This window comes from Athene cunicularia (assembly GCF_003259725.1).
Source record: "Athene cunicularia isolate RWA chromosome 5 unlocalized genomic scaffold, athCun1 chr5_part1, whole genome shotgun sequence".
NCBI lineage: Eukaryota > Metazoa > Chordata > Aves > Strigiformes > Strigidae > Athene > Athene cunicularia.
The window spans coordinates 5,769,187-5,794,697 of record NW_020799101.1 but is presented as its reverse complement, the minus strand read 5'-3'; the positions used below and the strand labels follow the sequence as shown (position 1 = coordinate 5,794,697).

Below are 25,511 nucleotides of genomic sequence, written 5' to 3'. Positions count from 1 at the left end.
TAGAATTTCCACATTGAGAACTTGTGCCATGAAAATCTAGGCATTTAAAAATAAGCAAACTGCCAACACACTGCTTTCTCCTTCTACCCAAAGACACGCATAGTCATTATTTGTTACCTAAGACCACAAAACTTAGAGAAGAACAAGGTCCTTTAGGCCTCCAAAGTTCAGGGGAACAGTTAAATCCTCACACATACTGGTTGCTAGCAATGATCTGGCTGCAGAGCTGCTCTCACTAGCAAGAACTTAGCTTCCTCAACCTTAATACCTAGTTTGAGCACAAAGAACTATTAGAAAGTTATAATCCAGCTGACAAAGAGAAGGAGGAACATCTTAACAAGTAAGCTTTCTAAGCTGATGAAGGGAACTTTAATTTAGATTCACCTGATAAGAGGCTTAAGCCCAGAATTTAAAAGATGAAGTGTGGCAAACAGAGGAGGAATCTAAAGGGAAGCCCACAAAAGGAACTTTTACTATCTTGATCAAGAGGGAAGGCATTCTCCTCAGGTGCCTATACACTCACATGGCAAAGTCTGGACAACAGACAGAAAGACCTGTAAGTTCAGGGCGCAGTCTCACAACTGTGACATGAATGAAATCACAGATATTAGATGGAAAAGTATACACAGGTGAAGCATGGCCATGTACAGGTAGAATTTTTTAGGAAGGATAGGCAGGGAAAAAAAAAAAAAAAAAAAGACAACTACTCTAGGACATTTAAACTTTGCATTGTTGAGATTGGAAGGGACCTCTGGAGATTGTCTAGTTCAATGTGATTGCTCAAGACAGCACCTTTTCCAATGTCTGGCCACCCCCAGAGTAAAAACATTTCTCATGTTTAAAAAGGAATTTCCTGAATTTCAAATTGTATCCACTGCCTCCTCTCTTTCACTGGGTCCCACTCAGGACAGTCTGGCTCTGTCTTCCTTACTTCTTTCTACCAGATGTTTATACACATCAGTAAGATCCCCCTCACAAGTTTTCTCTTCTCCAGGCTAAAGGATCCAAGAAGCTCTCTGAGTGTAACAGATGCACCAATCCCTTAATTATTTTTGTAGTCCTTTGCTGGACTCACTCCAGTAAATCTTTATCTTTCTTGTACTGGAGAGCCCATAACTGGACACAATACTTCAAATGCTGTCTCACCAGTACTGAGTTAAGAGGAAGGACCACCTCCCTTGACCTAGCAATGCTCTTCTCAATGCACCAAAGGATGGTGGTGGCCTTCTTTGCCGTAAGGGCTGCTGTCCCATGTTCAACCTCTCCACCAGGATCCCCAGGTTCTTTTCTGCAAAGCTGCTTTCCAGCCCATCAGCCCCCAGCATGTACTGGTGTATGGAGTTGCTTCTCCTTGGGTGCAGGACATGACATTTCTTCTCGCTGAACTTAACTGAGATGCGCATCAGCCCATTTCTCCAGCCCGGCGAGGTCCCTCTGAATGGTGGCACAACCCTCTGGTGTACCAAACAGTTTTGTATCATCTGCAAACTTGTTAATGATGCAGTCTGTCTCATCATCTAAGTCATAATTGAACATGTTAAACAGCACTGGCACTAGTACTGACCCCTGGCATACACCACTAGCGACTGGCCTCCAGCTGGACTTTGCACCACTGACCACAACCCTTTCAGCCCCGTAGCTCAGCCAATTTTCAGTGCCAGGTCAAAGCATTCCTTGAATTCACAGACCTCCATGTGCCCATCGATGGTCTGAGTCAGGACCAGAGGGGAAAGAAACACCAGGGATGTTGTGGGCAGGGTCTGCTTCAGAGCACCTGACCAACGGAAAGGAAGAGGAGGCTTTCTGCAAAACACTACCAGGGGTCTGATGATTGCAGGTCTTCATCCTCAAGGCAGATTTTAAACTATCAGAGCATCTTCCAGAAGAACCATACAGCATTGTGCAGGCAGCCCAGGAAGATTTTAGAAATCCCTTTGGAGTTCCCTTCCAACCAATACTATTACAATGTCAGTATCAATTTTTTTATTCTTTCATAAAGAAAACAGTTTGGTTTAAGCACAGAATTATTCTACCTGATACTATCATTTATATATAATATAAATTTATATGACAGAATATATATAATATATAATATTATAGAAATATGTGTCATAAATAATATATAGCTGTGTCCTATATGCCAAGAGGCATTACAAAAAGTCAAAGAGGGAAAGGCCAGGCATTTGAGGAAAAGTGTTAAAAGAGAAAGGAAATGGAGAATACCTTGACTTAAGAGGCTTCCAGGACAACAGACAAAAGCAGACATCAGATAAGAAACTATATTGAAGTTTTAAGCAACTTTAACTAACTCCAGACTCAGCTAATCTACTTTAATAATTTAAACACACAAGCAATTAAACAATGGCTCAAAGCTGAAACAGCTCAGAGCATAACAATGTTCTATTCTGTTTAAGATATCTTGAAACTAAAAACAATAAAGAAAGAAAATGCATATGTTATCTCTCACCTACAGAAGTATATAAATCAACTTTTTTAAAAAACATAAATCAGTTTGTATAATGTGTTTTTTTCTTTGTAACTCTGAAATTCTAACATTCTTTGTAAGTGCACAGTTTAAAACCATAGATTTTAAAAGTTTGTAAGTGAAAATGCTTAAAGCACATCCAATTTATCAAGATGCTCAAGGTAGAATACCACACTAACTCTGTGTCCTCGTGAAGCATTTCCTTACCATTTCATTGGCATCTCGTAAAGTACTGGTTAAGCTCTCAGCAACGTTTGGAAGAGACAGTCCTCCTGCTAAGGCTGAAAAATATTTTAAGTTACAAATATCAAAAAACATGCAACTTATATGAAAGAAAGCCAAGGCCACATTCTTTAATAATTGCAACACAGTGCTTTAGTAAAAGTCAGAAATTCCTACTGCCGGATGTGTATTATAAAGATGTATTTCCAGCTTCCATGAAAATTGCTCTTACACTTTGCTTTCAATAATTACACGGTACTTGTGCAAGACAGTCTCAATTATTTTCCAAGCTGATCTTATGACAAAAGAGCAGATCTAAACTTTTTTCATTAGTAAGCGGAAGCATTTTGTTCAGAGGCAAGAAAAAGAGCAATGAGGTCTCTTAAATCCAAAACTATGACTTGAAAGTTAATGACCAGGTTCATGTTTGCAGTTTTGTTAGAAAAGGTATGAAATGTAACTTCAGCAGACTGGAAGAGAAGTTTACAAAGAAAAAAAATGAATCCACATTCTAATTTTCACAAATAGTTACCTCTTGAAGCTAGCATCTGTCCATAGCTGAAGAGTACCTCCCCTTCTGAGATGGGTCTGTCTGCAGTTTCTGTTTCTGTTTCAGTGAGGGTAAGGCTGCTTTCCTGCGTGGACTGCCCAGAACTAACTGTAGGCACAGGTGATGGAACCTGTGGATTGCTTGGCAGCGATTCGAAAGGCCTCACTGACAACTGCTGAGATGGTAAAATCAGGGTCTCTGGTTCCTCATCATTAGCCACTGACATCTCACTGTAATGTAAGAATATGCATTATGAATACATCAAAATGTGTTGAACAGTATGGACTAAAGTCTTAAATCAATGCTGAAAATAAATTAATTTGCAAGTATTTTTTCAAATGAAAGAGCACAGCATTTTACAGAATAGTCTGGGAATCAACATGGTTAAATAACATTATTAATTAATTTCCGGTTTTAACTAAAAATTACTATGTGTATTCCCACTGAGGTAACAGAAAAAATAAAGTGCTGATAACACAATATTTCATTGTTACTACATTTATTACCGGCAGGTGTAACAATATGAGTTTACTAAGTACAACACTCAGCAGGACAGTAAATAAGGACTGATAAATCCTGAGAAAGGCCCCGATTTCACATTTTTCTCCAAAATATAAGTCAAGCAATTGAAAAAAAGAATCCTGGCTTATCTCACTGCATCTTGACATATACATTAATTGTTTCTTTCTACTGACTTTTTGAGGATATATGTAGACAGAATATATGTATTCATTTTAAGAAATGAAAAAAACAGTGAAGCTCGTTCAACTCACACAGCCTTGGGATGGAATGGTACTTCAGTAAAAGGACTGGGTTTCTCTTCTTCCAGAGGAAGTTCTGCATCATCCCATGGGTTTGGAGGCTTTGGACTTTCCATTTTGGCAGCTGTGGAGACCTGTTCTGAGGCAGGAGGGCTTGGTGTGGTTGTTCTGGGAGGCGTACTGACAGGAGTAACCACAGGTGTGCCAACATGACCAGTGGCAGCTGGAATCTCAGCTGTGTGAAGTCAAATTTCAGATCAGAAAGAAAAGCAGGAAGTAAATCTCAGACAGAGAGCTAGACAGTTCTACTAAGAACTTGTCATTTTTGTGATACCTTTTGGTAGTTATGGAGACAAAACTAGATGAAGACCAGTTTCTTTTAAGTGCAGTGTTGGAATCTGAAGGAGCTAGAATAAAACCTTAATTGCTTGCTTCCTTTAATAAAGGAGACTGCTCTTCATTTTAAAAACTACGCTGCTTTACTTGGAGAGTGTAAATTTGGCTTAATTAACATTAGAAACACAAGAAGGAGTAAAAAGACAGCTATTTTTCTGATGTGAAAAAGTATGGAGGGGCTGGGAGGGGTGGAAATCACACAGACCATAGAAATGTGCATTAAGTTTGAAAATAAAACTGTTACCAGATAAAAGATGTTTGCTTTTTATATGAATTAGCCCATAATTTTTGTACTACATGAGTTCCCACTTGAATTATAGCCTCAAGAATATTTATCCTGAGAGATAACATGTCTTTGAAGAAGAAAATTAAAGGCAGTAGATTAAAGCATATTTGCTACTTCTAAACTTCAATTATTATTTTCACTACCTGTTTCTTTAATTTTTTCATGTTCGTGAACATCCCCACTCATTTCTGTAAGAGATGGAGAAGACTCTGGAGTTTTGACTGGAGGCAATTCTTTTTCTGAAGGTGGTGTTTGTGGTGGTGTGGCCTGGGGTGTTGGCAATGGAGTAGGCACAAGAGGCTCCTGAGGGGGAAAAAAAAAAAAGTAACCACAGTTATTATCTCAATGCAAAATTCCTATCTTCCAAGTATCCCCAGAGATAGCTGAGAAAGAGAAAGGAAGGTTATCATGGAACAGGAACAGTTGTTGCTTAGATACATGTTCCATGGATCTAACTCCTCCATCTAAACATGAAGTTGCATCAGGCTAAAAGCCTGGACAAAATAAATTAAAAACCAGTAAATTAAACATTGGAAACCATTATGTATAGAATATACTCTTGCAGTTGGAAGGGACCTACAGTGATCATCAAGTCCAACTGCCTGACCAATTCAGGGCTGACCAAAAGTTAAATCATGTTGTTAAGGGCATTGTGTAAACGCCTCTGAAACACTGACAGGCCTGGGGTATTGACCATCTCTCTAGGAAGCCTGTTCCAGTATTTGACCACCCTCTCAGTAAAGAAATGCTTCCTAATGTCCAGTCTAAATATGAATTACATGATTATATGAATTTTACTAAACGTTTGATACAATATTAAGCAAGAAAACATTTTGTGACATGGATCAAACTGATTCAGTATGATAATTTTATGGTAAGAGAATCAGCTAAAGGGAAGATTAAAACCAAAGAAATAGCCGGGACAGTAAAGCACTAAAATAAGCACATAGTTGTGATGTTGCTTAAAAAATGACTGTGATGGAGAGAAGTCTGACAAGCAAGTATGACAGTTGTCATTTAGCCTTCTATGGAGGAATAGGATGGACCTTTCCAGGTTTTTTCCAGCCCCATTATCTGACATTTCATAAAGAAAGCAAGATAATGTGGTTAAAGGAAGACTTCCAGGATAATTTCTTAAGAAAAAAATCCTCAAACTGAATGATTTTTATTAAAAATTCTTACAGGAAGTGGAACATGCTGACACATTTGGCAATTCACACACACAACTCCATGACACTGTGTACACCAAAGAACTTGATAACTGGGCAGCTGAAGTTCTAGATATGAAACTCCACAGTAAGAAGGGGTACATCAAGAATGCATAAACTACATATTCAGGACCTTCTACTAAAAGCTGAGCAGAAATGGAAAAAGGAAAAAAAAACAACTTATGAATGTCCAAATTATCCAACGGATAACTATTAGCCACAAACGTGGACTTTTAAAAAAGATCATCAGCTACCTGAGATTCCGATAAAGGTGGGAGAGCATCACTACTATAGCACAACGCACCGAGGAAACCTCATCTTGCATACCACATTATTGTATTAAAATGTCTGTTATCATATTAGTGTTACCCGTGATCAAGACCAATCTAAATTGGAAAAGATAAAAGTGTTGCCCATCAGCAAGAGTCTGTACACATACAGACAACTGTGTTATTTAGCCTAAACAAACAAAGGCTAAAAAGGACAAACCTAATCTCCTTAAGTGTGCAAATGAATATATGTAGTAAGGAGAAAACAACCATTTCAGCCTAAGGACATTTCAGTTTAAACTCCTCCAGAAACAAGAAGCCTTAAGAGGGCCATTAGTAGATGTAGAATGGTTATCAGAAGATTTTCTAAGCATCAGAAGAAGCAGTTAGGAAGAACAGTCCTCCTTAACATCATACCCTCCATAACCTGTAATGGAGTGGGGAAGAGCTCTTTAAATGCAGGATGGCTGTATTTAAGCCTACAGCAGTGAAATGTTTACTTTTGACTACAGAATAATCTGTTGGTTACTTACAGCAGGCACTAGGTAGCATTTCAGTCTATACGCACTGTAGCAGAATAGAAGAATTGATATCCCTTTCAACAGACTTTGAATAGTTAGATTGCTAAATACAGCAATTTCCACATTCTTCCCAAAGACATTACACAAGACTGTAGCACAGCCATGTTTTTTATCAAAATAAAAGCCAGCTGTCATTTGATTATCAAAGGAAACAGAGAAAATTATCCTGTATTACAGAAAGCTCTATTAATCATTTAAGCATTTACTGAAAACTACTGAAGTCAAAACTTAGAAAGAATTAATACTCATTTGTACAGATATTCAAGAATGACTGCAAGCCCATAAGACCAAAAATAATATCACTGTCAGCTTCTCTTTCTTCATATGCAAAGAAACTGGTTTCTTCACATTTCTTCACGAGAACATAGCATAGCTATTTTTATTGAAAATAACATGGAGCTATCTTTTGACAACATGAAATTAAGTATCAAGTCTTTCCCTTAGAAATCAGTTTTGTGCTCAGCCTTGAAGTAAATATAGCATGTTGCATGCAGCACAAAGGATTTTTTTTTTTTTTTAAAGAGAAATTGGTTTAATCTTGTTGCTTGCTGGGGTATAATAAGGAATTAATCAAAAAATGCAAATGATGCACATTCAGTTCATCAGTCCTTTTTTAATCATCTTTGTCTTGCACATAGTTGAACCATCATGCCACAAAGAAATTACGGCTTAGAACTTCAGTGGGAAAACTTAAATAAAAAGGACTCTTACCATCATAATCATTGTACTTGGAAGAACATTTGTATCAGGAACTGCTTTCTGAGCCTCCTTGTTACCCAGCATGGTTGCAATTGTTTCACTGAGAGCTTCATTTACGAAATGACTTATCATTTCTGAGTCCACAGGCACACCAGCATTGATAAAGAGCTGAAATCCTCTCCCACCTGCAATTTCAACTGAAAATGAATAAACATAAAGCACGCATCCAGGTCTCACTTGTTAAAATGCATGTACTGTACTGTAGCCACTCATTCTCCATGAACTTTTTAAACACCTCCTTTGCAAAAAGTGATTTTGTTTTTTTATTTTACAGATTAAAAAAACAACAATAGAGAAGCAATTCAGGATCATAAAAGACGGCAGCAGCATAGGGCAGTGACATCACAGGAGAAATGTATTTATCTCCCATTCTCACACATTTATAAGGGAGGTAAGTTTTGATGTATCTATTAACAAAAGAAAGGCAAACAAACATTACAGACATAGCAAAATGCCAAATCTGATTTAGATGGCCACTAACAGGAGTTGATCTCTATAGTGGTGTGGTTTATGTGCTCTTCTTTTTTTAGGTAATTTATTTCTGTGGCCTTATGCTTGCTCTGCCTCAGCATAAATTAAAGCACACACTTTTGCATTTTATTGTTTCCCTGGTTCAGCATTATCCACTCTTCCGCTCAGGCAACAGCTACCTACACCGCTTTTAAAATTAGCTGAAAATTGAGATAATCCATCTGCTGATGAGAACAATAACTCCTACTTACCAATGTCAGAGGTTACAGACTCACTGTCTTCGCTCTCTGAGGTGCTAACGCTGGGCACTGTTTCTTTCTGAACTGGGTACATCCCACTGATAATTTTTGCCATTATTTCTTGTTCCACCCTAGCAAAATAAAACCCATTTAACTATCAGCAAACACAAAACCACCTGAAAGTATACAAAAGAGCATTCTTGACATAAAATGCAAAGCAGTTCAAAGGAAAAAGGAGAAGGGAAGAGAGAAGACAAAAGGGAAGATATTCTTATGGAGTCATTCCTTCTTCCATATATATTATCTCGTCACTTTGTTATATTGCCACTCACCAATTTATCAACCTGTTTTCTACAGTTTCTCTCCTTTGAATCAGTTCATCCAAAATATCAGAGGACTGCTGAGGAGCAGAAGCCACTGGAGGAAACAAAGGACCACTGTATTTTGGCGAGGTAACTTTAAACTGTCCATTAAGCTCCAGAAGAGGTTCAAATAAATCTGGAATTTCATCCCTCTCTGTGTCCTGATCCTAATAAATAAGTAATAAATTAAGTTATGGTACGTTTCTGGAAGGCAATGTCACTGAGGTAACCGTCAGATTTTTTTTCTTTAAGAAACATTTGTAGATGTGTCACAGCACACAAACCACATTCTCCCTTCTTAGTATGTTGTACTTAATTGATACAATTCTAAACTTAGCAAATCATAAATCTGTAGAGGTATAAAGCTATAGGAACTGTTAAGTAAAACATGATTTGGCTCATATTTCCTGCCTGTGCTGCACAGGGCAGGGAGCCAATGGTAATGCTAATACTTGAGAAATTTACTTGTGACCTAAGTCAGGTTTCTTTAATATATACTCCAGAAATGCTTCTCCTTTAAACAAAAAAGGTTAGGAAATTTTCTACAGTTACTTTCTGGGTTAGGTTTTTTGATTCACATTGGGTTTTGTTTGGTTTTGGGGTTTTTCTTGGAAATTAAAATTTTAACTTTAGTCTCCTGTCTGAAAAGATACATTCTCAAAAGTTAACGAGCATGTAGTCAGTCAAAACTCTAATAAAGCTGCCAGCACTGAAGGCTAGATATTAATAGTTTATATGTGTGTTACATATATGCTTACACTTTCATTAACTTCAGCTGCTGAAAGTTAAAAGGTACTTCTGGGTGATCAACTCACAAGATCCTCACAGTCACTTTGGATTTAACCTTAATGGGATATTTCTAAATACGGAAAGTTATTCAGTGAGCATTATAATGTTTGACTGTTTCCAAAGACGCCACCCTCCTTTCCCCCACCTGAGCACATACACAGCATTAAGAAACTGTAGAAATTTAAGAAATGGTACAAAGCAGACACCAACCTGTCATATCGTAATATAACACTTTGGAAATGTCTCGTGATGGATGAGAACCTGCACCCTTCACTCATAATATTAAAACCAAATGTCTCTAATAGTAATATGGTTCTCTAAGAAGAAAATTTGGCATGCTAGAAAGAGATGAAGAGCTGAGTGAATTACCAGTGAGAAGTATGCAATGTTGCTTAAAAGAGCTTACTGTAAATCTACATTTACTAAATTTAATCTCCAACACAGTGAAAGGAGAAGATAGCCTTCCTTTCCTTATATAAATTAAATTTACATTTAGCCCATAAAAAGAAATGGCTACATATTTTCTATGAATAAAAGAACAAATCACTAAACACAGAAAGAACAGAGAAGGAAAAAAGACAGACAGTAACATTTTTCTGTCTCCTTCTCCAACTCAGCATTAATACTCCTCTCCTACCTTCATATATTTTAAAACTGGAAAGTCAGATAGGTCTATGATGGTTTATGACATCAAATAGCTACTGGGGAGCAGGATCTTTCTGGATCTTTAAACAGTAATAATTCTTCAAAGAAAAGCTGTAACTTACAAAGCAGGTAAACCAGCATATGTATATCTGGGCGACAAATAAAGATCTCTAAACCATTCTAGATATAGAAATAAGACAGTAAAGTTAAACTCAGAATGGCACTGGATGCCTTGCAAGCTGATAAGCAGTTCATTCTGTTAGGATATATGTATTCGTAACCATTATTCATTCTGACAGCAAATGTAAAGATGTCTTTGTCCAGTGTTTCATTATGTATTTTCTTCTGACTGCATTACTCCATAAATTTTCTTTGATGTAGCCTATTTAATATAATCTTTTCTGAAAGTATGCAAAATACAAACATCTGGATTAAATAAACCACGTATATATATCATATATACATTTAGTAACTGACAAACGCTTGCAGTTCAGCATTTCTAAACTATGTGCAAAAATATTTTATATTTAATAGTGCACAACTGAAAAGAAAATTATATTCATTTTGAGATGATATATTATCTCTGCTGAAATAAAAAAATAATATAATAGTCAGTACTTAATTATACAGTTTGAACTTGTACATATATCACCTTGTAGACCAATCCTGAGTTATCTGCACTCAATTCTGCATTTTACCTCCCTGGAGACTGTTGAAAATATCTATCATGACTCCCAATCAAAATATGGTATAAATTAGAAAGTCTTTCAGATATGATTGGAATATTAATCACTGTACTTTATAATAAAGTATCAAGCCAAAATTCTATTTCCCAAATTACATTCAGATAATTAAAAAAAAAGTTTGAAATTATTAGGTGGTATAGAATAATTTGTTCCATTAACAAACATACACATGCATAGTCTTTTATTAAAGCCATCCAAAATGGATGGATTTCTTCTTGACAGATTTCTAAGGCAATTTTCACAAGCAAGGTCAGGCTGCATTGCAGGTGGTATCTGTGATCTTTTGTCTGAAGAGTTAACATGTAAAAAAATCACTGCCCTCAAAAGCATCTATGGGAAACCAGGGTTAAGAAAAATGCATTTACTCTGATCTCTGCAGGTTATATATTTTGCAGTGGCATTCAAAATGGAAGCAAACATTCTGAGAAACGAGTCCCCACCTTGCAATTAGGGCATCTTCAGACCGAGCAAAAAGTGTATTTAATCTTAAATCCTAGTAAGTTTGCTAAATGTACTGCAGGATGTGGCTGCTCATAAGAGCTGAAAAGTAGACTCAAATGAGTCTGAGAGTCTGTTCTGGGCTCATGTCAGCTGAGCAAGTTTCTCACGCTGGAATAAGGCAGGGTCCATGCAAGAGCTGGCTTTATGAAACCTGTGCAGAAGTTGGAACCTACTTTGTTGTAGGTGCAACTGATCCAAAAGAAGTACATAAAATCAAAGCTGTAACAGTTTTTTCTGCTTTATTCTACAGGTGGATTTTCTTACTGTGAAATAAGAGCACCTTAATTCAAGGTGGAGCTCTGGGTCTTTAAACACTAGACAGCAAAGTTGCAACGGGAGAACAAGGCACATCACCTCTTCCCACAGCAGGGCTTGTGTTCTACAAGTTGTGGCACACTGCATTAGTCCTCAAAACTGTTAAAACTGTTAGATTATGTGACAAAACATTTGTCTCCACACACACACAAAGAAGCACAGAGGAACAACAAGAGGTGGGAGAACAACCTAATACAGCAACAGAGCACCCCAATGTGGCTGCTCCCAGGGCTGTCACAGGAGAGGGCTCAGCCCCAGAGTCCAGGAGTGAAGCCCAGCAAGGTGACCCCACGGAGGGACCCTCCACAGCACCTTTCTTAAGGCTGGGCAGGTGCATTTGGATGAGGTGATGACATGATAACTTCTTATGAGATGCAGGGAAAAGTATTTGGGGATGGTACAACACTTTCTAATGTGGTTATGGGGAGGAACCAGAGGTGTAGAAAGGGGAGGACCAAGGTGGTTTGGAGAGGTACAGGTGTGGGAAAATAGAGGGGTAAGGAGACAAAAATGGCTGGTGAGCGTGCTTGCCTGGCCTTGCCCCATGCCTGATCAGTGCAGGCTGTCCTGTCTCCTCACTAAGTGCCATTTCCAACTATTTTCCTGAGCAGGAGGCTTTCAGGGGATTGCACATCCAGGTGCCAGAGCTGGGGAGGGCAAGGACCCAGGGCCAGTTACTGGGTAGACTGAGTGTCTAACACCAGATACTGGAGGGATCCACACTGTGTGTGTGTATGCATGGGTACATACATGCACACACACACAGGCACACGTACATCCCAGACCTCCATCCTGAACTGCTAGAGAGGGGAACATGATCAGCACATCGGTGCTGTCTGAGCGCTGATCTGTGCAGGAGAAAAGGAAAAAAAGGAAAAAAAAAAAAAAAAAAAAAAAAAAAAAAAAAAAAAAAAAAAAAAAAAAAGAAGAAAAAAGGAAAAGAAAAAAAAAGAAAAGGAAAAAAGCAAAAGGAGATATTTCACACAAATACTTATCCTCTTCATTTCTAACAGAATTAAGTTTTCACAATAAAAAGGGTGTGGGAAAGACAACAAGTTATTTTCCTGTATTTTTATGCACATTTTTTTCATTAATCCAAAGCCTCTTTTATAACAATAACTTTGCTTTCTTTTGATGTCTTAAACACCCCTGCCACTACAGAGGTTGATTTTATGCTTCCATGTTGTGTTTGCCTTGCACATTTTTAAGCATATTGTCTGTATGGTCATAGGCCAAACATATGTTTCACTTGGAACATTTTTTTGGTATTGTGGTTAAAGTAGATCCCATTGCCAAAAATAAAAGATAAACGCAATCCAGGAGAAAAATGAAAAAAGAAAATATGAATAACTATTATTCACATATACAAAAATTTAACAGTGCAGCTTTTTGTTTAGCTAGTTCATAAACCAATTTCTTAAATACCTTTCCTACTTATTTTTATGAAATAAAGCATTTTTGTGAAAACAGAAGAAAAGTTGTCCAAATAGATGTAACTCCTCCTCTCCAGTAACATAAGGTAATTTTGAAACTAAAAATTGCTAATATTTCTAATATTTTTATAGCACTGTAAACCACTTGCTATTGCTCACAATGTGTATTTTAAAAGTTGCTAGTAAAGCAAACTAATCTTCTACGTCGTGTTTTTTGGTTATGACAGAATAATATAAAACAAATATAAAAACGTTTAAAAGGAAAGGACACAATTTCAATATAGTTACCTGCATGACATCAGTGACACCAATGAAATTATTTCCTGGAAACTCCATGTCTTCTTCCTCACTATGTATATCTCCTGGAGTCTTATAAAGATAGATTGAAATCGTTAAGTATTTCATATTGGAGGAAAAAAATGCATCAGCAAAAAAATTTCATGACAAGAATGCAATTAAATCACCACTCACTGTCAATAGCCTGAATCCACAAAAAATGCTTTACCCACCTTAAAAGTTATGAGGAATTTCTTTGCATATCATTAAGAGAGATTATTAGAACTTTTTTCTGGTATGCTGACAACTAAAACTTGCTGCTACCAAAGCTAATAGAGTATCTCAACATCAAGAGTTCTAGGGCAATACCTGTAACTCTTCTTAAAGAAAACAGTAAGACAGAATATTGTAAAACATAACACACAAGAGTCTAGACATTTGTTAAGTGATTTACTTATGGATTATTTTTACAATATTATTTAATAATATCATTTTCAAATAATAATCACTATTTTAGTCCAGTCTCTTATTCAGTGAATACCTTCACCACAGGAGTCTGGAGAACCTAACTCCTCAAGTCAGAATAGCAGCCAACACACAGGGAAAATAGGAGCTACAATAATTGTACACAACTAACCACTGCATCACCGTGCCCTCACGCTGTCCAGTCTGTGCAAAGCACAAAACAGAAGTCCACTGGAAGAAACAATATGCCATCCTGCAAACATGTGCCCTATTTTACAACCTTACCATTCAGAACGCAGCAAATAACCTTTCAGTTGCACAAAAACCTTCATTACTGCCTAGATTAGATTAAAAATGCTTCTGAAAAGTTATATGGAAAGAGAATAGAGTAGACTGGCCAGCTCCACACACATCAGGCTACCAGCAAACAGGCTACACATACATGCCACTAATCACTTAAGTACAGCCAAGGAGCAGACAGAGGAATGAAGAACATCCTTACTCTTCATGTCAGAACACTGAAGCCATATAAATAAGACAGACATGGCCAAAAAGGGATCACAGCTCTTAAAAGGACAGAGAAATGCTGGTTTTCTTAGAGTTTTGCTATGGCGATTATTTAATCTTGGAAAAACAGTGTCTTGCTGCACTTTTAAATTTTCTTAAACAAATAAATCATCAATTCTTCAGAATAGTGCCTCCATTTTTCCTGTAACTAACTTCTCTAAAACAAGATAATGAGATAACTTTGTAGTAATTTAACATTTTCTTTGTTAACAATTTTGAATTCACAGACATTTAGACTCATCAATACCTGTATTAAAGCATGGACAGGAGAAAGAGCAGGTTCAGAGCCTGGAAGCACGTGGTTTACACTCACACTGTCACTTGAAATACTGTCAATATCTACATTGGGTAACACCTAGGACAGAAAAAAGAACCAATCTGAAAATCAATGCATTAGCTCAGGTGCTATCATTGAACGTTTTAGGTTCTCTCTTCCACTTGCTACTGAACCACTAAACTTCAGTGGCTTCATTTTCTCATACTTGTGTCTGATAACAACTTGATGCTGAAAAACAAAATACTGTAACTTATAAAAACTAACCCTGGAAATATTCACTTCTTTTCTTGCAGTGCCTGATCTCTCCTCTTCTCCAACTCCTTGATATTATGCCTTTTATGTGACAAAAGGTGAATATAACTATTTATATAGCAGATGTGTGTTTGATTTGCAATTCATTTACATTATGTTGGCCTACAAGCCACTGTGTAGGCTGGTTATTGGCTTCATGTTGTGATCTGGTATAGTAAAATAAAGGGATAATAGTATTACAATATAGTTTGTGATAAAGGCATGTCCATTACAGCATCAAAATGTGTTGTGGATTTTTTTAAGAACAAAGATTTAAATGCTTGCTTAATTCTTTGGAGGGGTGGAAAAAAATCACCTTAAATGTTTAAGAACTGGGTGAAATAAAAGCAAAATGCATGTGGGTGGAATACAGCAAGGGAACAAACCACATACTGCTCTACCAGTATTTAACTTTGAGCTCCATTAATCATTTGTATCTGCAAGGTGTGTGTAGGAGTGTGTACATTCTCAACAATTTGAATCCAAAATAATGAACATGTAAGAAACATTAACTTCCTTGACAACAGACTCATGTAAAAATTTAAAAAAAACCCAACAACCCACTAGGTAAAGACTGCAATGGTTGACTATTCAGGAGTGAATTCCTTGGGTTGACTATCATGCTTGAAACAGAAATCATAACGGCCAAAGCAGTTATCCAAGAAAACTGACATTTCTATTAATGCTTTTTTACTCCAAGTTTGTTTTGGCTCAAAAATCTCATTTAAAAAAAAAAAAAAAAAATTACATAGAACTATTTTACAAACACCCTGCATAGGTGACTTAGAGAAGAAACAGTTTCCTATTTGGGTCAAATAATAGAGATAATTGTTAAAATAGGAATAAAAATATTAGCATAGCATGACAACTTCTTGGTCCTTCCATTCTACAGGTTTCTAATGCTTACTGAAAACCATCCCCTGATGTCAAAGTAAGTTACTGATGGATGAGACTGTCTTTAGCTAGCTTTCATTAAAATAAACAAATAATCACCACTCTTGACACGTACCTGCACGGATAGTTGAGGTGGATCCTTCTTCTCTGATCTCATCTCTATTACAGCTACATTTGGTTTTTTTATCTCAACTGGTGGTTTTGGTGGCACTTGAGGAATGGAGGTTGTAACTGTAACAGGGTGTGGTTTACCTATAACTACTTCAGCAGGCTGCAGTGAGATGTCATTAATTTGGGTTTGACCTAAGGACAGTTTAAAAATAATTAAAGATTTATATAAATCTCCAAAGTCAGTATATCAATAAATTAATTAAAATTAAATTCTGGGTGTCTGTGTTTCACAGACAGAAACAGGCTGCGACCTCATGTGCAATTATGGTGCAATTTAAAAGTTCCTTATTAACACTAGCTAAAGTAGAGTGCTTCATCAGGTACTTTTAAGGCTTTCCCAGCAGAAACCGTAAACTCAATACTGCCATTTTAAAAAATTACTCACTTTTCTTGACTATGGTGACACCTACTGCTGAAAATGAGAATAACGACACTGTGTTTCCCATTCTCATGCTTCCCCCCACCTCACATTTTCTTAATCATATTCAAGATACTATTACACAATATAGCATCCCACAAATTTTTGTTTGACACACCCTTTTTTAAATTATTATTGATCTTTAACTGCCAATATAATACTAACCCTTCTCAAAACAAGGTCTATATAAAGGTTCTACTGAAGGTCCAAAAATACAGAAGCTATGACAATGAATTTAGTGTGTTTGAGACAATCCTACTGAAATTGTTGGGTTGTAGACATTGCAAATGTTGAATCCAAGGGCCAATGATTCAGTTCCTGCTTACATGAATACCAAACTTTAAGCCAGAACAAGAACCCTAGAAATCTAAATTGTACCAAAGAAGGTATGTATTGCGAAGCAAATATTTGCTCTGTCAGGGTGTTGCCAGACATCCAGCATGCAGAATGAGGAGAACCAGAACATTTTAAACTCTTCCCTCATGTAGATTTCCCATGAGAAGGGCAGCTGCAAATCTCATGGGCCAGGGCAAATCACTGACTTACTTAAGAAGATGTAAATTGTATTTCCATGAAGTAGCATTAATTAACCTTCTCAAGTCCTTCTGCAGGTTATTTGCTCCTACCTAGTGGAATAGCCATAGGAATTAGGTGGCCTTCAAGTGGACCACAGACAGCAGCTGCATCTCGACTTGGACTGAAGAGATACCAGTTTTCTTGGGCAAGTGCATGTAAAGGATGCTGTTTCTTAGGGCTGGTTACCACCTTCTGTGTGCGAGAAGTCGTCTGTGTTCTTGCTGACTTTACCTTTGTACCTGAAACACGAGCAGATATACTGTGTGTCATCAACACATACACAAACCCAGTAATATCACACACTCTACTAATTTAAACCCTTCTACTGAAACAATTACAAATTTTTGCTGTGGGATGAAGGGAATGAAGGAGGGACACAGGAAGGGCATAGTTTAAAAGTTCTAAGTTAGATGTCTCGGTATTGACAGCAATTGAAGGAGTTAAAATTACAACTGTTGAGCATCTGAATCTAGCAAATAAAGGCAGAGAAACATGAAGAAAAGGGAACAAGGATGATAACAGGTTGGAATGAAACGTATGATTTAGCAGCTAAGAAGAAACCCATGATTTAGGTTTGAAATACAGCATTGGAAGAGCATGCAAGCCTGGCATAAAAAATAGACAGGATATATAATATAGCCAAAATTTCATCTGTTGCTCATCTGATTAACTGCCTCAATTTTATAAACATGTAGTTTGCCTCCAGCCACAAGACTGACAAGTACGCAACAGAACAGGTATAATCTACAAATTCCTGGTTTAACAAGTCACTGCTACTGGAAAGTAAAGCCATAACTAATACCTGTAAGTCTTGACTTATAGGTCAAGGAAGTACTGATTTTTTGGTTCATTTTGAAAATGTATTGTTAAATAGCCACCCAGAAGTAATTTGTATGTAACAATGCCTAAGTATATAGCAGAGAACAACATTTATTGCAATACTGCATTACTCACTATACAGTCATTCAAGGTCTTATTCAACCTATACTCTATGCAAACAATGGATATTATTGAGGAAATAACGAACTTCAATCTAAATGGACTAAACAGTGCCTGAAACATCCTCAAAAAAGGAGCCAACAATTGTGAAGTGCTTCTACTGCTACTTTGTAGGCATCAGGAAAATGAACCTGGAAAGAATCACATTGGTAACCAAGTTCACAACTTTACTACAGCCAAAAAATGTCATCTTACTCCTCTGTTGTTTCTAAACATTTCCCTTCCTGTATTAATGGCCAGTTAACACATGGCAACAAGCACGTTTTAGCTCTGTTCATATTCAATAGTTTCCTAATTAACTGAAGAATAAAGGTCAATGATTACAAAATTTGGGGATAACAAAGACTGATAATGTGACTTTTAACAAATGCAGACAAGTAAGGAGATTCCCTCAAGAGGTGGTATTTTTATACACACAAATTATGGGTTATAAGCCTAGGAACAAGAACAGTAAGTTATAATGCTTCAGTGTGAATACACAGGTCAGGAAGAAGTGTCTCTGAAAAGGGCTTTAAGGTCATGTTGGATAAGCAATACAATGAGAAATCACAATGCAATGGTCAATGGGATAAATGTAATCCTCAGATGTCTCAACAGGATGTCAGTGAGGTGGAGCAGGCAAATATATATGACAATATACATATATACAATATACATATATATGACAATATTCCATTCGGTACTAATTCTGTATCTCTGTCAATATTAAAATAAATTGGACATTAAAAGGCCCTCTTCATTATTTGAGGTAAATCCCCTGGAAACTGAAGTAGCTGTAAACTGAAGCCAAAACCTCACTATAAATCAGTTACTAAATTTGAAGTGTCCCATTTATTTTTGAACCATAAGGTATCTAGCCAAGGGAAAAAGTAATTAAGGGCAGAATTCCTGATGTCTTTAAATGATGAGCCTGTGCCTTTCTGCAAAGCATAGGTTAGGCAGAGAGACTGTCTTTTGGTCAAAGACAAATTACTGGACTCAGTAACATAAATAGATGCAGTTCAGTGGCTTGTGATTTAGAAGAGGTCATACTCCATGATCTAACAGTCCCCCTTGGTCTTGAACTTTTGAGCAAAAGCAGAAATTGGCAACATATCTGTAATACCGCCAACTTGTAAAAACAAGGTTCTCACCGTAAGAATGATTAAGTACTGTATACACACAGCACCTCATTTTAATTGCTTTCAACTTTTCATTTCCCCCTAAAAAGTTTATTTGCACTGAGCAGAAACTAGACATTTAATTAAACTTAGCTTTAAAAACCCAGTGTTTTACATATATTTATCAGTTCAAATTATGCAAGAAAACAACTTTTTTTAGAAATGCTCTCTTACTCATAAAAGTGTTAGTTGGACTTTTTCCTAACGTCCCATAAGAAACCAAGCATTAGTCACTACAGTTTATTTGCAAAGAAAATGGTTGAGAAAGTTATAAAATGACTGAAAAGAGACTCTCCAGATGGCCATTTCAGTCTTAAATAAACATCCTTATTCTAACACTAATTTAAAATAAGCTCAGTGGACTGCTCTAACAAAATAGAGTCATTTAATAAGTCTGGATTTTCCAGCCAATCAAACCCAAGGCCAACGACTTCTAATAATTTTTTAAGCCTTTATTACCTGGTATATCAAGGCCAGGAAGGGAATCTGGGTGCAGATCTGTGAAGGAAAGAACTAACCATGCCTAATGCCAGCAAGATTTCTTCCATTCTTTAAGAACCTGGTGCTTTAAAGCACTCATTCAACTTCTTTTCATTTTATTTACACTCCTACTATAGAGAAGTACAGATCTGGTTCTAATTTTATTATTTATACTTTCCTGCCATAACAGCATCTTTCAGAATAGCAGCCGTCAAAAGCATTTAACTATTTTGTCTTCATGAGATCCATGTGAAACACAGGAGTATTACTTTTCAATTTTTTGTCAAGATGTAGAAACTCACAAAAATTAAGCAGCTTGACCAACTGTCTTATAAGAAGAGTCAGAGGCAAGTAACACCAGTATCAAACAAAGGCTGACCTCAGTCTAAAGTCATTAAACCCAGAAAACTTGGAAATAGGACACATACTAATTGGAGTACTATTTTTCTTAAGTGACATGCAAAGGATTCCATATTCTTCCTTCCTTCCCTTAGATAAGAATACAAGGGGGTGTCTTATTTTATTTACTGTCAAGATAGAGACAAAACCATGACTTTCCATAACTGCAGTCTGATGTGAAACAAATGAATTTTATGGTGGCTTTATTATTGCAAACACACATTGCTGTACTGCTGTAGTATGACTTAATGACTTGGAAGAGAATCACTTTGGGTAAAGGCTATCCAGAGTTCATTCTGTTTTCAGGCAAATAGCTTTTAAACTGTGTTTGTCACATGCAGGAGTTTTGGAAGACTGAATGCAGCATGGATCCAGTGCACAGTTTTCTCTTTCATTCCTCTTTACCTCCAAGAGAAAACAAGATAAAGCACTGGAGTAGCGTATTACAACTGCATCCAACCAGTACCTTTACATTTCACTGACACTACTGAATTAAACACGTTAACAGTAGAAAACTAGCAGTGTCAAATGGTCAAATGACCTATTTATTATAATTAGATTGGGAGAGAGAGGGGGGCACTTTTTCTGCCTCTTTACAAGGTATTGTTTCTGGAATGGTGAAATTGGCCTCTCTGGAAAGGTTGTGACCTTCTATAAAGGACAAGAGCCCAATAAATATAGAAGAAAAATGTCATTTAAGACTCAGCAAAAGCAGAACTGCTGATTAAATGTTTTTAAAGAAGTGTCTGTTCTTAATCCAAATCTTAGCAGTCACTGTATCATTGTTATTGCTACACTAAGTGCTTACTACCACACATTTTATTCAAAAAAATCTGTACAGAATAAACTAAACTACAGGTGTGCAGCATAGCCAGTAGTCAAAAAGAGTGATGTATCATGCTAGACCTTCAGATGCATTTTCACAAAACAGAAGTGTTTCAAGAGAGGTCAAATAAAATACATAAGCAACAAGACTAGCAGTTTTCATATACCAAGTTCTCACCTTTTAAAAAATAAAGTAAATTTTGAAAAGTCTTTTAGATTTTTGCCAGGACTATAACTCACATTTTCCAGGAGGGTTATGAGAATTGCAAATACTTTCTACCAAAACCACTTTTTCTTCACAGATCACAACTGGGCTCCTGAGCACAGTTAAGAAAAGTACCAGGAAATGGTATAAAGACTACGGTAAGTTTAACAATAGATTTTTTACTATTTTGACGATTTGCCACTGTGGATGTACAACATAATGTCAAAAAAAAACCCAAACGAACAAACCAGCAGTGCTTGTCCTCGAAGACATATATATATTTTATGCCATACATTTTCATGACCTAAAAGCATGGTCTCATCAAGTCGCTGCCTTCTCATGTTGATCTCTTACACATCATACAGGATATAATATTTTGACACTTATAATAAAAACATGGACACCATTTTTTAAACATGACAGTTAAGACTGTATCAAGTGTATTTTCCCTGCATGGGTAACAACAGCTTAAGTGCAAGAAAGTGTATAGAGAAGCCAACTTATATTTTTCCACTGATGCTCATCCTATTAACTCGATTGTGCCCACTATCACTTTACATGCCTCTTACGCTTAACACCCTCCTTCTCTCCATCATTATATTTTTATCATGCAAATTAGCTCAGTCTCTCCCGCCATGAGATGATGATATACATCAGTTTTTCTGACATACCAGTTAAATATTAATCTTAGTTTCTGTATTAAGGATCAGTTAAGTTTTGGAAAGATAACTAGGGAATAAAACAGACACAGTTAAAGCATTATTTTCTACTAACTCAAGATAAAGTTTATCTACACTTACCGATGTCAGATATCATACAGGTTGGGGTTTTTTTAATTATTTTCACACATTTTTAATAGATTTGAAAATTAGACTCTTCTGATCCTGACACTTTGACTATAAAGCTAATGAATGGGATTCATTACTAATCAACTAATAACTTCTATCAATCAAATACCCTTAACAAGCTAGTACAAAAGAGTTACACTCCGCTGTTAACCCTGACTTGACTAACAAAAGAAGTTATTTGCATTTAGTGAACTCAACCGATGCTTCCAATTAACATGCTTTTCAGTATTTTCAAGTTAATACCCATAAAATCAAATTTTCATATTTCAATTCAGGTATTAGAAGTGGGAAATGGAATATCAGGCTTCGTTAATTTTTCAAATCGCAGTAGCTTTCTTAACTCTGAATGAATCAATCATTTAAATGACATGACTGGATAAACCTGACACAAAAAGAATACATCTCTCAATAACCTTATCAAAAGCTGAGTTAGCTTTTCAAAACACTCAGCTTTCAAGTGCTTATGTCATTACTTCTAGCAATTCAGCTCTTCGAGACTTGGGCAACAATAAATATATATTAATATGTTCACTAAATTTAGAAATAAATATTAATTTGACAATCTAAAATAAGTGAGATACACCAGAAGATTTTCAGATTTGCTTAGTGTGTTTTTTAGTTTTGAAAAGAGCATCTTTTAGAATAGAGTCACTAGAATAGTTCAGCTGGAAGGGAGCTACAAGGATCATCTAGTTCAACTGTCTGACCACTTCGGGGCTGACTAGAACTTAAATCACGGTACTAAGGGCATTTTCCAAATGCCTCTTAAACACTGACAGGCTTGGAGCATCAACCACTTCTCTAGGAAGCCTACTGCAGTTGCTTAAGCTTTAAATTGAAGAGTAGGTTAAACTATGATTAAATAGTTTCATTTATAGAAGGAATTCCTGATAGAAAAACTGAGAAGGAACACCAAGAATTACTTACCTCTAACACACTCTATCACCTTGGGTCTCTGAGGTTTAGATTTGGGAGAGGGAGAGTTGAATCTCAGATATGGTGCTTTTTTAAGTGTGCTACGACGGCCCTGGTAAATTGGTTTCCCATAAACTTGACACAGATAGTCTTCGTTTTGTACCACTGCACTTCCACTCGCAGGTCCCTGACACACATCAGGAAAAAAAAGAAAGTAGTTTACAATTCTTCATGTATGAAAATTTGAACGTATCAGTAGTGTTGCAAATATCCAGAGGAAAAAAAAGTAAGAAGTTCTGCAACAAACAGTATAAATTGCAAGCACACATGAAAACTTACACATGCAGAATACATACAAGAAGCTTGCTATTTTATTCAGTTGTTAGTAAGTGCTGAGTAAGACAAATTGGTAACACGACAATGAATTCTACACTGTTACACACACTCAGCTTAGGCTTCTACAGCACATGAAACAAGGACAGTTCTGACAACAAAATCCACGACAGGGCTATCACTTTCATTTAGAATTATTACAGTTACACATACAAACAATTTTTCGCATCAATACTGCAATCTAAAGCATAGTAGTCATTAACAAAAAAACCCACACACAACTACTTGGGAACTCACAGCTACCTTTTGTTCTTTCCTCTGCAAACTTTCAGAAGAAAAGTAAGTTCTAAACCTCTGTGTGCTTGTGTTATCTTCTGCTTGTTTCTGCAGCAGCTTAGCTGCAGATAAAGGCTTCTTTGTTGAGCATCCTTGGATTTTTTGTGTTTTTGCTTTAATTTCTTTATTGGTCTTCATAGCCTTGATGTTTTGGGCTCTCTTGATCCATGGGACCTTTTGATCATATTTCACTTGTTCCAAATCATTTCTTGCCATTTCAGCCTGAAGATAAAACATAAATGTAATAAAAGGAGATTTTTATCTTCAAGGCTATCAGAAAAGTCTGGGGATAACTTTGAAGTTCTGAGAAAAATGACCTGTTTTTCATGCTAGCCAGCAGTTGTGACCAGTGATTTTCATTAAGCAAATGAAGTTTTAAAACAGAGGTAAATATTTTATTACAGCACACTACATGCTAGTAATGAAAACATGAGAAAACTGCTTATAAAGTTGTGAGTGAATCGTGTTTAACTATTGACATAGAAGAACAATGTAAGGTGGAAAAATATAATGCAAAAATCTGAACTAATTTTTTCCAGCCATACCTGGATTTCTACACTGATTGCCTTAATCCACTCATCCACAGTCTTTCTGATACGAATCTCTTCCAATACATCTCTGAAATAGAAGAAAGAACTGTATTAGGTCAGTGCTTCTTAAATTGCACAGATTTGCTCCTGAGAAAGTAGTGACCTATAAATATTATAGAAAGAGAAACCCAGAACACAGACAGTAAGATTATGTACCTCTAGTCTCTGAAAGGCAGTAGGCGTAGCCTATCTGAGTTTCCCAAACCTAAATCAAACCCCACCCCTTGCTGGTACATACTAACATTATTACAAACATCTACAAGTACATGGCAGCCATGTGTCAGTTCCTATTTTGATCAAAAAACTGAAAAAACAAGGCAACAAAAATATTTCAACTCAAAAGACAAAAAGATGATGAAAATTACTACTTCCTCTAAAAGATAATGATAGCAGATAGCATGCCTGAACTTTACATAAAGAGAATAGTACCTTCCTCAGGAACATGCAAGATTAAGTTGCATTTTAATAGGAAAACTTTAATTATGATTCAAGCTGGAGTATTTAACACAACTCTAAAGCAAATTTCAAAAGCCAAAGATCTGCTCTCAGATGACTAATTCTGTAACATTTAAAGGCTTATGAAGCCCCTTCTGTCTGAATGATGAAATTACTCTTTAATTTTCCTATTAATGCAACTTTGTCTACAAAAAGCTAAATGCCCCCTTGTCATGTCAGCAGAGCAGTTTGTCCAGATGATACAGTCTCAGAATTCAGATTTACCAAGAAGTAACAGGTACATGTTAAATAATTAAATTTGCAGTGGAAGGGTCAAAAAAATTTTGAAGTTCGGGAGATCTAGTGACTGCTAAGAAGAGTCAGTAGATACTTTTTGCAGGGAAGTGCCCTAGTTCTTCAATGTATGGAATTAAAAAGATGGAAAGAGAGGTGATAAAAGATGAGCACATACAATGCGTAGTCACACAAAGCACTGAATTAGAGGCTCTAACCTGTTTGTAGTCAAGGCATTAATAAAAGCATACATGGCATCTCCATCTTTCGCGCAAATAACAGCTTCCAAATTTTCTTCAAGAACTTTTTTATTGTTTTGAACTCCTCTCAAAATCCTTTCGGCATCCCTCAGTATAGATTTTGGCACTTTAACATTTTGAAGGATGGATGGTTTATTGAGCGGATGATGTTCAGGAAGATCAGATGCAACAGTGGGCTTTTTTGACTAAAATTGAAACAGAACCTCTAGCTTTTAATCAGAGACCGTAACTTCAATTTTCTACACACTGATCAGAATTCCTATTAATCTATTTATATGAAATTCTTACTATCGGCAACTTCAACTACTCAAGAACATTCAATATGTGAGAAATATATTTAAAAGTCAAGCAAACTGAAAGACATCCAAAAGCTCTCAAATGTGAAATGATGTAATGTATGAGATGCAAGGCTAATGAAGCTAATAAGCACGTGCAAAGATGGCAATCTGATACATGAAATATCACATGCAAATCTCTCC

At 36.4% G+C, this 25,511-nt stretch overlaps 1 protein-coding gene across 11 annotated transcripts in view; it reads right to left on the bottom strand.

The window, feature by feature from the left end:
* KIAA0586 (KIAA0586 ortholog) overlaps positions 1–25,511 on the bottom strand; it is a 72,511-nt gene that overhangs the window by 34,611 nt on the left and 12,389 nt on the right. For 8 of the 11 annotated variants that reach the window (XR_003398527.1, XM_026849943.1, XM_026849947.1 and 5 more), the window contains exons 12-26: positions 24,991–25,217; positions 23,999–24,071; positions 23,415–23,675; positions 22,797–22,971; positions 17,004–17,192; positions 15,904–16,091; positions 14,574–14,681; positions 13,307–13,387; positions 8,560–8,756; positions 8,240–8,358; positions 7,470–7,654; positions 4,844–5,003; positions 4,031–4,253; positions 3,240–3,487; positions 2,693–2,766 (exon numbers count right to left, since the gene is read on the bottom strand). Coding sequence is in view for 10 of the 11 variants with exons in the window: in XM_026849943.1 (XP_026705744.1) it covers positions 2,693–2,766; positions 3,240–3,487; positions 4,031–4,253; positions 4,844–5,003; positions 7,470–7,654; positions 8,240–8,358; positions 8,560–8,756; positions 13,307–13,387; positions 14,574–14,681; positions 15,904–16,091; positions 17,004–17,192; positions 22,797–22,971; positions 23,415–23,675; positions 23,999–24,071; positions 24,991–25,217 (2,508 nt within the window). In the remaining variant the exon portion in view is untranslated. Of the gene's footprint in view, positions 1–1,165; positions 1,775–2,692; positions 2,767–3,239; positions 3,488–4,030; positions 4,254–4,843; positions 5,004–7,469; positions 7,655–8,239; positions 8,359–8,559; positions 8,757–13,306; positions 13,388–14,573; positions 14,682–15,903; positions 16,092–17,003; positions 17,193–22,796; positions 22,972–23,414; positions 23,676–23,998; positions 24,072–24,990; positions 25,218–25,511 lie in introns of those variants that run through there. The other 3 variants (XM_026849952.1, XM_026849946.1, XM_026849953.1) reach the window with 3 other exon arrangements.